The following is a 15,752-nucleotide window of genomic DNA, read 5'->3' on the forward strand; positions in this document are numbered from 1 at the left end:
TTCAGTAGAGTATAATAGTTTTGGTTTCTTTATTTATATTGTGGAGACAAAAACCAAATTAGCACTTGTGACTTTATGGTGATATGAACCAGATAAATGAAATAATAAGCCAGATCCTTTGGTGGTTAAGAGGCAGCTTCTTCCCTTATGAACAGTACAGGATTTTAATAGCCCATTTTTTCTAAAACAATCTAAACTCTTTTGAGGAGTATATAAATATTAAAAGGGTAAAATCAGATTATAAATATCTATTTGCCTGCCATAGTTTGTTAAATACTTTGGATAAACAGATATTTACATGTCTGCTATAGAGTGCTATTTACTTCACTGGGAGAAATTAAAGTTAGAAAGGCATATACATAATCCCTTACTATTGGTAATATTAAGCATAGTATAAATATTTGTAAAGTGATTGGGAAGGATCTGGTGAAATTGTTACTGAAGTATGACAGATGTGTATTTTTTAATTCTCTCTTCTCAAATAGCAAATTCCATCTCTCTTGATCCAAGTATAGAAAGAGTGCAAAATTACCATGATATGCTTTGAAATGTGCAATATTTTCATCTTTCTAATGAAGTCAAAGGATGTTTTTGAAAAATTAATTATCTTAATTACTCATAATATGAGGATGTGCTCTGAAGAAGGAAAGAAATTTCAAATAGCTCATTTTGAACAGCATGGAATTGAACATAGAATTTTAAATGCCATGAATCTGGGATATAGAAATAAGGTTATTCCTATGCAAATAAAGCCAATTTAAGTGGTTCATGACATATGAAGACAGCATGAGTATAATATGGCTTTCTCTAGTACTTAGAGCTGTGATTATAGTAATTTGGTAGAAATTAAAGTATATAATTCCTGGAATTATGACTTTTTATTACTGTAACATTAATGCTCTCACCAGAAAAAAATTGAACTTCAAGTAACATATAGAAATCATATGGGACAGTTGAAAGAGCCCCAAAGTACAGAGAATCTATCGAAGTCCTAGTTCTTGTGCTACCTACCAGTGGGAGTTTCATGAAACCAAGCTTTCTGGGGATTGGGAACATGAGAAAGTTGAATAGGTGAGCGTGCAAGAGTTTGAATAATACGTTCCTTCTTTCTCTAATGAAATTATGAGAGCCTCTTACTAGCTTTTTATCTAAGTTGGGAGCTGAATTATTCCTTTTTTTTTTTTTTGGTAGTCATCTGATTTATCTGCATAGATTATCAGGCCTATATCATGAGAAATTGTTTATAAATGATCTCTGAACAAAATGGTGCTTTAGTAAAAATTAGTGTGAAAAAAATAGAGTTCAGTGATATTGAATCTTCTTGTGGTTTATTGTATCAATGGCTTCAGTTCATTACTCCTTATAAACCCACATCCTTCTTGATGTAACTTGTCCTGTGGGCAGGACATATTTCCCCACTCCTTGACTCTGGACTGAGGTCTGTGAGTTGCTTTGATAGTGGGATGTTAGCAGATATGATGCAAAAAAGAAGGTTGGAAGGGCCTGGGCTGTTAAGTTTGTGTTCACTTGCACCTCTGTCATCACTCTGACAAGGTTATGCCTGGGCTACCTCATTGATTCCAGGCAGAGGATAAGGGAAAACCTGGGGCAGGGTTACTGCTAGCTGAATTCAGCCTTGATCAGCTTACTTCTGTTGATCTTTAGACTTAGAAACTATAATAATGAATTCTTGTTTTAAGTCACTGAATTTTGGGGTAGGTTGTTATGCTGCGGTAGCTACCTGATATATTTCTAAACAATTATCATTGCTAGATGACTGTTCTGTCTGCACACCTAGGTTATCAAATACTCATAGATATGAACAATGACACTGTTAATATCACCCATTGATCAAGTTATAAAGATCGTCTTTTTTTGACAAGACGTAAAATAAAGAGACACAACGTTTTAGCAGTAGCCCTGGCCAGTCTTACCTGTATGGAAACACTGCTGTAAGAGCCACCAATGACCCCTGCAATGAGCAGCGGGCTATTTTCTTGAATGGCAGGGGATCCGTCCGGACACATATGTTCAGCTTCATCCACTTTAGTCAAAGATGCCCTGACAAATTCCAGTGATTGCTCTAATGCATAGGTATCCCTTGAGCATGTATCCAAAATGTGGACACCCAACTTCACTCCTGGTAGCAAGTAATCGTCTTTGTTGATTTCATCAATAGCGAACAACATGGCTTCCAGGCGTTGAATCCCTCGGTCTTCATTGATTCGCCCACATTCTTCGGTTCCTGTGCCTTTTTCATTAATAGGAAACAGGCCCCCCAAAACGAGGTCACCTTCTATTTTAATCTCCCTTCTTATAAAGTTATGGTCCCCTAAAGAGAGTAAAAATCCCTTTGAAAACAAAGCTAAGGTAAGAACTTGGAGTCTTGTCAACATCTTCATGAATCCTCTTTCTGCACCTGTAGGAGATATCAGTGGATGGAGCCAATGTTGCCCGCTAGACTTCCTCTCTCATTTCCAAACTGGATCTTTGGCCTTTCCTTCATATAAGGGAAGAACAGGCTAGCAGAGCCTGTCACCAAATTCCTAGAGAGATAAAAATTGTATGAACAAAAATGGTAAAAAAAAAAAAAAAAAAAAGCAACAGTGATTACATTGATGGTTCCCATTCAGGTCTTTGATGAGATAATGACTCAAAGTACCATTGATTAACCACACACCACACCACTGCACCAGGCACTCTCCCAGAGTATCCCCACCCAGTCCTTCCAAACCACTGTGATGTAGATCTAAGTATCCCAGCTCCAGAAATGAACACTGAGGACTAAGAGATAATCTGACAAAGTATACTTAGAATGAAGATAGTGTTCAGATTCTGGTTTTTCTAATGCCAAGTTCAGGACTCTCTCTACTGAGTCATTTACTTAGCTATTCGTATGTAGGGTTACAACTTGGTCTGAGTCTTTATTCCCTCTTTTACAGCTACATTTGTACCAACCCCTTTTATTCATTTTCTCTTTCCATTGGGAAGCAAAACAAAACATAATTGTAACTCTATCGCCATTTCTGAATTCCTATCATCACATCCCTCTCCTCCCTTCATAGGTGACCTATTCAAAATAATTATCTGCAGAATTGTCCCCATTCCCTCTTATCCCAATGCTCTCTGCCCACTGCATTTAAGATTCTTTCTTCACTGCTTTAACAAATGGCTTTGAAAAAAGATACTACTGATCTACTAGTTTCTAAATTCCATATTCTCTCTTTAATCCTCATTTTACTTGGCTTTAATTGAAGCTTGACTATTTTCTATCTGTTGAAAATTTCTAGGTTTCTGATCTCATGTTTCATTTCTGACTGCATCTCAAATTCCATTGTTGAACACCCCCATTTTCACCGCCCCCTTTCCTGAGCTCTAGCTCCACCAGTGTTCATAGTTTCAACCTCCACTTAAGTGACTCCCAGGTTAATTGCCTGCTAAACAGCTGTACCGATACACCCCTCTGTCACCTCCAGGTCTACATGTTATAAACTCTCCCTTAGCTCTGTGAATGGATTTTCTCTGTAACCAGGCTCTCAAACCAGAAACCTGTACATTAGAGCCCTTCCTATTTCTTTCAATTAGCCACTAAGTTCTGAAGCATCTACCTGCGTTAGCACTTCTCAAAGCCTTCTTTTCTCTCCCCATTGTGCCAGGCTTTTATTATCTCTAGCAAGACCATAGCAGTAGATTCCTAGAGAGCTGCCACCAACCTCCAAAGCACCTTTTTGTGAATTATGAAGAAAAAAAACCCTTCCTCAATTACACAACTTTAAAACTTATTATTGTATAACCTGTACAGTATAGATGCTGGGGAAAGTGCAATTGTTGACACCTGGCTGCCCTCATGTCCAGAGGAGTGCAGTGAGCACTAGTGCTGGGATTTGCACAGTAGATTGTAGCTTAAGAGAGTTCCATAAATTGAGCTTCTTTATACAACATGTACTAGAAAATATGGCGATGTCCTGCTGTGAGGGTCATGTTTTGGCCCTCCCAGGGATCTTTTCAAAACCTGGTGTGGAGCAGTCCCACTGCATGCACACAAACCAATGGACCTACTGTTGTACTGCTTGTCACTCAGCTTCCTAGCACTAGAGCAAAGTCTGGGCAGCACACTCACTCTGCTTGCCCACCCTCTTCCTGCTAGGTGAGATGAGCTTGTATAACTTTCAGAGTTAAGTGAGAGAGGTGACTGGGACTTCCTACAGGGTACAGTTGTTTGCCCCTGTGTGTGTGGTGGTATAGTGTGCCTGTATGTTCTTCTGCTTTTGTGGATAATTGTGGATTAGTGGGGTGTTATGAAGGAGGGGGATCTCCTGGCTGCTTCTCTACTCAATCAGGATGCCTGAAAGCCATACCACCTGTGTGTTCTCAGATAAGTTAGCAAATGTTAACAATCTGAATAGTGTCCCCTTGATGAAAATGCTCTGTCCAGTGCATGATCTTAACCACAGCTGAGAGTGGCCCATCTCCTGTCAATCTATATCTACTTTTCTCTAGATTGGAGAATTGACTTCTTCATTCTCCTTGATCTTGTCCCTGACTAGCTCTCAGGTCTTACTGTTCACTATGCTCATCAGTTTTCCCCCCTTCGGCCTTCAAACCTATGCTTCAGCCATACTGAACTCTGTTCACGTTAGTGGACACCAGGATGTTGCTCATGTTATTCCCTTGGCTGAAAATGCCCTTCTAGACCCATCTATCTGTAAACACCCACTTATTCAAGACTCAATAGTCACTACCGGGAAAGGACAAGAATTCTTTCCTATCTTCCTTCCACTGTGGAATTGTTTACTTCCTGTTTTCTATTCCTGATGTAGTTAGTTCAAGAAATATTTGCTATTGCTGTTACTATTATAACTCATATTTGTTTCCTTTTCTGCTCATTGGAAATAAAGGAAATAGCACAGCATTTAGGATTTTTAACATCTGAAGAAAAAAAAAAAAACTCAACATGAAAAAAACAAAACAGGAATGAGTCCAGTGTTCAACAGTTTTGACATTTCTCCCTTCTCTTGTTAGCAGTGCCCTTTAAAACCCAGCTTCCCACATGCTCTGTTTCTTTTGCATGGAGCAAGTGATGGCCTGTTTGCTTGAGACGCACAAGTCCTCTGGGGTTTATTTTGTTTATTTATTTAGGTGTGAACCTCAGCAATGACGCAGCAGTCATTGGAATGCTCAGTGTTACCCCAGGGCCTCTCTGGGAGATCTGCCACAGGGCACCAGAAAGGCTAAAAACAATAATGTTTTAAAAAGTTGATACTGTAGGAGAATTTTTAAAAATTTTCATATCAATTTCTGGTCTCTCTTTGATCTTTATGTGCAATTCCCTTTGAAGCAAAATTGCCATGGAAGGCAAAAGACACTGCAATCATTATCACTAATAATAAAGAAGCAGAAATTGCTCCATAGAATAATTGTTTTATGTGCCTAATAAAAGAGAATCGTTAATTAAAAGAAGGTCATCAGCACAGTCTTACCATTATGAAAAAATGCAGGTATCTCTTGACTATGAAGTTTGACTTCTCAAAGGGTAAAGATAACTTCATAGTTTATGGAAAGCTTAATCCTCTCTTGGGAAAATGCACTTAGTCAAAGATGACTTCAAATGAAACCTCAAATTATACTTGAAGTAATAGTATCTATCGGTCTGCCTGCTTCACAAGTAGAGGCTCTGTTTTATTCATCTCTGTGTATTCAGGGCCTGGCATAGTGTCTTCGATCAGAAAGATATCCCACAAATGTTTCTTGAAGACAAACCAATTATGTTTGCAAATGAGTCTTTGTTATTTTATTTGTGGCATAGATAATGGGAATTCTGGTAGTGGATTGTTTTATTTCATTACCTACCTAATCATCCAAGTGCTCTTACCTTATTATGCTATTTGATGATAAGACTGCCAATAGGTAGAACTACAGGAATTACTTTGTATATCTCTAGGAGAAAATTCTGCCTTTGTATTAGGAAGTTGAAGCTCTGATGGGTGCCTAATAAGCCAAGAGAGATGCATCCCCAAGTTGGCCTACATTTACTTCTTTTGGGTCAGGAGAATACAAACTTAGACACATGCACATTATCCTAATTCAGAGCTTCAGAGATGCATTCATTAATCAAATATTTATTGAATACCTACTATGCGTGTGGTAGGCCATGAGCTGGTACCCAACTGTAAACAAATGAATATGATCTCTGCTGTCAACGTTTCAAATGCTTAGATATTTTTATGTAGACAGTGATGGAAAATTACTCCTCTCTTTTTCTACCAACTATCTCTATCATTTGTGAAAATCTCAAAAAAGAAGTATATTGTAGATTTCCTTTAACATGGGGATTGTAATGAAGGGCTGGACTCAAAAAACAAGCCATTACAAATTACATATGTTATATATATTTAGAAATTAGATACACAGATCTTAAAAACAAGTTAACTGACAAAAATATGTAAAATATTTTTCCTTTAGTTCTCTGACAGAGCATCTTTAAGTAACATTTAATGTAGTCTTAGAGAATTACAAATTAAAAATCAATTTGAGTAATGTTTAACTACATTGTCTTAATAGTTTCTTACTTGCCTTTTCCTTAAAGCAGAATCTATAATGATTAAGACTGTAGGGCTAAGCATAATTTTAAAACTCTTAGCCTTGTTTAAAATGAAGCCCTAAGAAGCTAAAAGATGGGGAAATTAAAATTTAACATTGAAAAATAGACAAACATGCTTAACTCAATGCCACTGTTTATCTCTGTGTCACAGCTCATCGGATTGTGGGAAAGGGCACCAATTAATTCTTTTCAGGTTCCTTGTATTATAAATCAGCCAGCAGCACATTCCCTAGGTAAACAGGCTCCCTACTGCACCCACATTCGTATGCAGCTAGGGGATTGCAGCTCTGCAGTCAAAGTTCTTCATTCTGGGATGATGAGTGATGTGTCAACTACAAACAAGCATGTGTAGCCCTCTCCGCAGGCTACCTGCTCCCCAATGTTTTATTAATCCATGCCTTGTACAGTCTCAGAGGTTTGCTGTGAATATAACCCCTGGAATATGTGGGCATATAGGAAGCATCTCTATACTCTACATATGCTAATGTGTATTTTCCTTAGTCTCTTGACTTTGCACAGGGACTTATTGTCGGAAGTAAAATCCAGTTTGACTCAATGAATAAGCAGTTCATCCAGGGGAGATATAATGCCAGAAACTGGGCTCACTCTTCCCTACAAATAAACCCTTAAGTTGTGGAAGGGCTTCTGAGCCTGTGCTCAAAGCCGACACACCCAACTGATCTGAAGAAAAGTTAGGGTTAGAGCTAACATATTCAATTTGACTATCAATTTAATTATACATTCTTCAGCTGCCAGAATTATAGGCAACAAAAGACATGTCCCTTGTTCTTAGACTGCCATTTTCAGTTGGGTGAACAGAGGCTGTAGCTATGCTGGCATTATTAATAGCAGGATGTATCATTGCACAATTCTAATACCTTTGCTCTTGCTAGGGAACAAAGGTAATTTTTCCCCCAGAAGCTCTTAATAAATTATTATGAGTAACTGACTGTTCCAAACCCAATCATTTGTTATCAGGTCTAGCTTACAATTTCTACCCCTTTGTAGGCATCTGCATTATTCTAGCTATAATTGGGGTTTCTTCATTTGCTGAATTGCCATGTGGTTAGTTTTATGTTTTTCAGGATGATCATATTTTGTTTTAAACTTATTTGCATAGTTTTTAAAAGTTGAAACTTAATAATTAACAAAATGGTTCTTTCCTCCCCATTAGATTATCCGCTAATGGACATCAAGGACAATGCCTTAGACATCATTATTTTCCATATTGCCTCATGTATAGTTATCAAATATTGGTTAAGTGATAAATTCTAAGTAGTAAGATGGTTTTTTTAGACTGGTCAGGAGATTGGAAAAATAATTTGGAAATTTTGTTCAAACAATGAAGCCATTAAAAAATGTTATTGTAGGGCAAGATTCAACGTTGACACTAGAGAAATTCAGCCCAAATACCTCTGATCTTTCCTTTGACTTTGAATTGATGATTTTAAAGAAAAAATATAAAGTAAAACTGGAAAAGTTGAGAGCACTTGGAGGAATTAGAAAGATTAAGACACACATTATGGATGCGATAGAGATGAGGAGGAGTGGAAATCTCCACACCAAATAGTTCTTTGAAAGCGCGAATAGCCAAGCCGGGGAGTGGAGGGCACGCCTCTGTGTTAAGATTTAAAGCCAAGGAGGCAAGTTCGGCATTCACTCACATTTTTCTAGTTTGAAATCCTACATGTATATCCAACTGCAAACAACCAAAAAATTACTTCCAGTTTTGGGAATGAATTGATCAGATCCTTTCTGATGAGCCTATTTTATTGATAGAGCAGATGAAAGGAGCCCAAGAACCCTAGGTAATTACACTGAAGAGGGGACCTATCAATTTGCATGATGAAGCCAGAAAGGGATGATGATGAAGCCAAAAGGAAAAATGCCCACTTCACTCTTTTGCCTTGGACAACACCTTCCCTCCCACCCCCCTCCCACTTCCTACCACACACACAGCCACACCTCCCATTTCCTGTATTTTCTAAATTTAGAAGTGTTTTTATGAGGTAGGCAAACAGACGTACAATTGCGCTAAACTTTGGTCCTTAGGGTAATTGCTAGTAATTTACTTTTCATCAGTAATATTAACTTGGTCACTGCCCTTGAAAGCAAATCGTTATTTTTCGAAATGCCAGCGTGCACAGTATTTTCCTGTGTGTGTATGTGTGTGCGCGCGCGGGCACGCTGTGTGTTGCCATCTCAGCTGTTTTTTTCATCCTCAAGTTTCCTAACCTCATTACAAAGCCTTGGAATTGGAGTCTCCCCAAACTCCCTGCAGCCTACCTTTGTCCTTTTCCTCTTACAAGCTGCCAAGTCTAATAGAAGTTACAGGTTTGTCAGCACGAACAGAGAGTACAGGAACTGGGTTTGCCAAAAGCTCTCTCTAGCGCTAGGCAAAATGGTAATGGGAAGAAATGGAGGAGTACTGTTTATAGGAGAACGTTTTTACCTATTGGCAATATGATCCATTAAGGGCTATTATTATTCATGTCCTCTGCATATGCAGCCCTTTCTCCTGAATAATGTCAAACTGTTTTTGCACAATGTATTAACTCTTACTGCTTCCTGGTGAGAAATGACATTGCATGTTGTTGAAGAAAGAGAGAAAACCACTAATTGTTCAAGGCAGTAGTGCAAATTAACTTGTTACCCATTTAGGGGTGAATGAATTTTTAAATAGGCTAAAACATTGAAGAAAGAAGAAACATTTTCAATCATGAAGTTTTAGGTAACTCAGTGTGCAGATAATGAAGTATCATGGCCTAATTGATATTCTTCAAGCTCTAGCACTTATGAACTCAACTCAGATAGAAGCAACTTGCATATATCAGGCCCTGTGGAACTGTGGGCTTAAAATAATTGCCACCAAACAAGCAAGTAAATGCCATTGATATCTCCAGCTTTTCTTGTCTCTGACATGACTTGAAAACATGCTTTTAGTTCTGTTTTGCTAAAATTGGGGAGTATGCTTTAGTTGGCTGGTATGAGCTCTCAAGAGCCATTTATACATATTTCTTCCCTTGTCTGTTTAGTGATGTCACATTGCTAACTTCAAATTGGCTACCGTGGGAGTATTGATAGTGCAGAAATCAGCAAACATTAATAACCAGTCCCCTCTCAAGTCCTGAAGGTCTGGTTGTTAAATATTGAGCAGCATACCTCCGTGGTAAATTTAACAATGTGGTCTTAAAATCCATTCCCAGAGATTCACGTTGAAAGGGCCTGGAAAGCTGTATGGCATGATGCTTTGGGTCAGTGTTTTCTATTTGCAGATCACAAGCTATTCATGTGTCATGAAATACATTAGTGGATTGTAATGTGCAACGTATAAGGAAGTAGAAGTTAAAATATAATAGAAAATATCAAAACACTGATCTAAGGCATGCAGTAAGGGTGAATATCATTTTCTAAAACATTTTGGGGAGTTTATGTGTGTAAATGTATGTTTTTGATTACAAAGTAAAATAATTTCTTTTGAATCCTGGTAATAAAAAGTTTGAATGTCACTGTTTCACAAAGTGGGCTCTGTGGTCAAAAAATATGTTTGAGGTTTGACGGTCTGATCAATGCTTCTCTGTCTCTGGATCTGTTTTTGTTCATCAGTTTATGTTGTTCATTATATTCCATAAATGAGTGAGATTATGCTATATTTATCTTTCTCTAACTGGCTTATTTCGCTTAGCATAATGCTCTCCAGTTCCATCCATGCTGTTGCAAATGGTAAGAATTCCTTCTTTTTTACAGCAGCATAGTATTCCATTGTGTAGATGTACCAGTTTTTTAATCCACTCATCTGCTGGTGGGCACTTAGGCTATTTCAAACCTCACCTCAGAGGGAAGGTAGGGGAGGGCAGGAGTAAGGGGAAGAGATCAACTAAAGGATTTATATGTATGCTTATAAGCCTAACCAATGGACACAGACACCAGGGGGTGAGGGCATGAGTGGGGGTGGAGGGGCAATGGGAGGAAAATGACACATATGTAATACCTTCATTAATAAAGAAAAGTAAATAAATAAATAAAATGTTTGAATCTACTTCATGACCTTGGCATATGGTCACCTCCCTGTGCCACATTTTATGTCTCCTGGATTTGTTTTCAGAATTAAATAAAATCATTAATATAGAACATTAGCTCAAATCTATTAGCTACTAATAGAATTCTTGACAATGAGGATAATTTGTCAATGGCTCCAGTGACATTGAGGAGTATTCTGGACTCTCCATATATCCACCTATAGTCCAAAGCCACTATTGTTCCTACCTAGTCTTTATTCCTCATTTGGTGAACAGAACCTCTCCCTGCTAATCCTCCAGCATCCTGCCTCTGTCCTGTCTGATTCTTAGGAGCTATGCCATCTTGGGGATTTGCTTGCTGTTTGAATGATGCAAGGTGAGACCCAACCTAGATGTCCAGTAAATTCTGCTATTGATGGGTACTAAAGGCCATAAAATGCCAAGAGAAGATGGAAAGTGATCACTCAAGAAAAAGATGCAAGGTGCTCACAGCAAACTGATGTATTCTGTTTCTCCAGAAAAACATTCTCTTGATCCTCTCCTGTTGTACAGAGTTTTAATGGGAGGGGGCTGGACTCCTCTTGTTCTGAGTCTGTCTGGACTAGAATATGAACTGACTCCTCTGCTAAGTGCAGAATATTTTCGAAGACACTGCCAGCCAATGGTCTTAATTTTTATTATCCCAAGACATCAGGGGCCTCAGCTACAGGGGTTTGGGCCCTTGTGGCTGTAACAAGTATTAGTCTGACAAGTATTAGTCTTTAAATTCCATGGCAAGTCTGGTTTGCTGTGTTTCAGGGAGAATCAATCTCTGTGCACATCCATGTGTGGGAAGCGCCTAACAAAAGCCTCTAACTTAAGGCATCGATTTTCGAAGAGCAGGACTCACATGTCTCTTGTATAGCTTGAACCTTTAAACTGGTTCTGAGTTTATGTTTTTACAAAACCCTCATATAACACAGCCTCAAGGTATCTTTTCCTTTCTTTGTGTTATACCCAAGTTATCAGCATGAAATTATGTCATACAAAGGCCCATTTTCCCAGGCCACAAAGGAGACCAGTGACACAAAAGAGTGCATACTGTATGAAGCTGCTTATGTAAAAGCCAAAACCAAGCCAAAGCCATCCACGGTGCTGGAAGTGGGGACGAATCTCCCTCGCGGGGGATGTGGGAAGTTAGGACTGGAAGGATCATGAGAGTGCTTCTTGAGTGCTGATGATGGTCTGCTTATCGATCTGGATTCTTGGTTTATGAGGGAATTTCAGTTTGTGAAAATTCATCAAGCTACATAATTATGTATATTACACATCAATGATGATTTAAAATGAAAAAGCCAGGCTATAGTGAAACAGGATGGCTAGCTAGCGCAGCGGTGTCTTTTAAAAAAAATGGTTTTCTAGCCCTAGCCAGTTTGAGTCAGTGGACAGAGTGTTGGCATTCAGACTGAAGGGTCGTAGGTCCCATTCCTGTCAAGGGCATGTATTTGGGTTGCTTGCTTGATCCCCATCCCTGGTTGGGGTGCATGTGGGAGGCAACCAATTGATGTGTCTCTCTCACATTGATGTTTCTCTCTCTGTCTCTCCCTCCTACTCTCTATAAATATCAATGGAAAAATATCCTCAGGTGAGGATTAAGAACAACAATAAAAAAATGGTTTTCTATGAGAAATGGGCCACAGGGGTATTGACATAAACTTACAGCTGTGGGCTTGTTGAGGACACTAACCCTGATGAGGTGAGTAAAATCAGGAGCCTTGCCTCATTGCACATGAGTGTTGGCCATGCAGGGGCCTTCTCATTAAAATGGGAAGCCAGCCACTTTGTTTGCCCTCCCGTGTCTAAGCAGAAACCAGGAGTCTGAGCACAAATGACAAATACGCCAGTGTAGGTCTGACAATCATGCCTGTGAGCTAGCAGCTTAGGCTGGGTGGGAATAGGACGGTGAGAAGCCAGCCCCAGCCGGATGGCTGAGCTTCAGGCTCACTCTGAAGTAGATCACTAGAGTATCTACTATGTGCCAGGCCCTCTGACAGTTGCAAGGATATACGGATGAGTGGGACCACATCCCTTGCTATGTACAGTAAAAAGGGTTTCTTGGGACTATGTTAACCATCAAAATGTATCCTGGTGGAGCGCTCCAATGTGACAAACCTGATGAAAACCAAAGGCTCCTCTCTCATTGTGGTGATGGTTTGCTTCTACCACACAGGTTGGGACAGGTCACCATTTCAGGGTAGGATGGGCAAACCGTCAGGCAGAGTTGCAAGGGCTACAGATGCCACTGCTATTCCCAGATGTGGTTAATCTTTGAGCACCACCATCCTGCCCTCTGGGATGCCTGGTGCCATTTTAGATAACTGAGGAACAGGTGCCCACAGGTCCAAAGGTCAATGGGAAGCAGTCCTGAGAATATGTCCCAGGCATCTGCTTCCATTAACTTCCTTATGCTCCATCGTTCTGGTTACAATGGGCTTTCATATTTAAAAAGCTCACAAACCATTGTATAGAAAGTTGATTTTAACTATCCTGCCTATCTCAGTCTTCTAGGCCAGTTGTCGGCAAACTGCGGCTCGCGAGCCACATGCGGCTCTTTGGCCCCTTGAGTGTGGCTCTTCCACAAAATACCGACTTCTGCGCATGGGCCACAAAGTTTCAATCGCACTGTACATACACACCTGCACGTGGTGTTTTGTGGAAGAGCCACACTCAAGGGGCCAAAGAGCCACATGTGGCTTGCGAGCCGCAGTTTGCCGACCACTGTAATCTAGGCACACATTTTTTCCCTCTCTACACAAGTTTTTGTCACATCTTGGTTGTTGTTTTGATTATATTTGGCTTTCTTTGCTCTGTTGCCACTGTTAAGTAACATCAATGTCCTATTCACCTTTGTTTTTGATGCTTCAGCCTTCTGCTTGGACTTCACATGCCTTTCTTCTCTTCACTCTTTCTATTCAAGATATGGCTCTAATCCTGTGATCACTTGAACAGATTCAACTATCTCCTGTCACTGTAAATTTAGTCTTAGCATCACCGGTTTCAATCATTCTACGCATTGACTTCTTTTCTCTGCTCATTTATAGCTCATTTTCTTTAGCTTCTAGGAAACACAAAAATAACACCTTATGCTTTTTATTTTCATTCTTAATTCAGCATATTTTTCTTTCTAAGTCCGAACAAATTCATCCAGTTGGTTAGCTGGTGAGACTAGTGAGGTCTACATAATTTGGATTGTCCAAGGTATATTATTCTAGATGAAACTTGTGTTACCTGTTGGTCATAGTCTGGATTGCAAAAGCATGTGGTTGGTGAGAAAGTAAACTGTGGTACACATACCTGACAAGCTTTGAACAAACCAGCTATCATAGCTAAATTGTGAGTTTCCAGCAGATCTGTGCAGATTAATACGATCCTTCCTTGTGGTGGATACTGTGTGGCTGGGGACCACATAGCTGCTATGCCAAAAATATTAGTTAACTAAATAAATGTTTTCTCCTTTGTTTCAGTTTGCATTAAATCCTAGTTATCTTTTTCACTAAATCCTTCTTTCCTGAATGAAAAAAAAGAACGTTTTTTAACTCACATGCAATTGATCTACAAGTGCTCACTTAACTCCTCCCAAGATTTCTGTTGTAAATTGATGAGTAAAACTGGCTTAGTACTACATGCCTGGACTCCTCAGTTACTGAACACTGTAACAGATCTGTCTGATTCCCGATTCTTTGACCTTTCTTTTATTAGTCCCTGCCTTTGGGAGTTGTGTCAGAACAACCCAGAGGACTCTGAAAGGCGGATAAGCAGAGCATAACATGTAGGTCACCTTCAGTGTCTTGTCTTCCTGATGCTTCACTTTCCTTGAACACATTTGGGTTACCTTCACTTAAAACCCTGTAGTGTTACTGCCTCAAAAATATTTTGTCTCATCTATGCATGTTCCAGTTTAGTTTCTGAAGACCTTTTCCTCTAGGCTATGGCACTTGGAAGTGATTCTAAGTAGGGAGGGGGACTTTGAACATGAATTTGTTTCCACACCTGGCATCCATTAGCCTTCTCATCAGGGCCATCTTTGGAACCAACTCCATCCACTGTCCAGATGTTTCTTTAACTGTGGCTTAGCACAAGGCATTTACACCTTGCTGTGTAGCATGCATGTGGAGTAATAACCTTGGGGAATTTCAAAAGCCCTGAACTGCAACTCCGGTGAAATTGTAGGCAAAATTACCCCAGTGGTGTGGATGCAGAACTAGCCAAGCATCCCCCTCCATAGCCTACCAGTGACCCATTTCACAATGGGAGAGCTGCCACTTTAGAGGATCTGTGGTGGGACACACAGATGTTACCCAAAGGATGGCGTTTCACATGACACCCAGAGGAAAACTGAGTAACAATAGGAAGGCAGATTTTGTTTATGAACATTCTTCATTAGGGAGAAAAACTTGTAGTGGTAGTAAGAATTAGAAAATGAGCTCTGATTTTTATCTGTGTGAGAAATATCACCTTATATTTTAGTTAAAGCTGCACAAAAAATGAGCATATGGATTTTCTTAAATATTACTGATGTTGCATGGACTTTACATGAACTTCCTTGCTAGGACATTAGCATCTGAGTGTGTTAAAAGATGTTGTGTGTTGATTGAAACAAATCCTTAAACATTTGCCCTCTAATAGTCTTCTGCAATGTAGTATTAGAGCTGTACAGGTGAGGTTGCGTTGACTTTATGACAACCAATGAACAATAGAACAGGGACCTAATTCTATGAAAATTTTCACAGTATACCTCTTAATGGACTTGTTCCACTGTCCCTTTCTCCAAACAGTCACTATCCTCTGCCTCACCATTAAATGTGCTCTTGTTTTAAAGATCTGAATATTTATAGATTATAAAATGCTTTAGTAAGAAAGCCTTAGATATCATGCAGCCCGATCCTTGATGCTCTCAATTCATATGAAGAATCAAGAGTCTTAAGGGGTAAGACAGCCCCTATATGAAGGTCTTGCTTTAAAACATAGTTACGGGCTCTTGCCTTGAATGAAATCTCATTTACAAGTGGTGCATGTTAGGGAACATCTGTGGATGTAACACACTGTGCTCGGTTCTTCAAATATGTTTTTCTCCTGTTACTTTCCCCAAATAA

The 15,752-nt window shown here is 39.4% G+C and overlaps 1 protein-coding gene across 2 annotated transcripts in view; it reads right to left on the bottom strand.

Annotated features, from left to right (window-relative positions):
* The window catches only part of GRM3 (glutamate receptor, metabotropic 3), a 198,471-nt gene that overhangs the window by 84,431 nt on the left and 98,288 nt on the right, over nucleotides 1-15,752 (bottom strand). For both annotated transcript variants that reach the window (XM_006777143.2, XM_006777142.2), the window contains exon 2: nucleotides 1,935-2,546. In XM_006777143.2, the coding sequence (XP_006777206.1) occupies nucleotides 1,935-2,402 (468 nt within the window). In that variant the 5' untranslated portion in view covers nucleotides 2,403-2,546. The remainder of the gene's footprint in view (nucleotides 1-1,934; nucleotides 2,547-15,752) is intronic.

Source organism: Myotis davidii, unplaced genomic scaffold, assembly GCF_000327345.1.
Source record: "Myotis davidii unplaced genomic scaffold, ASM32734v1 scaffold49, whole genome shotgun sequence".
Classification (NCBI taxonomy): Eukaryota; Metazoa; Chordata; class Mammalia; order Chiroptera; family Vespertilionidae; genus Myotis; species Myotis davidii.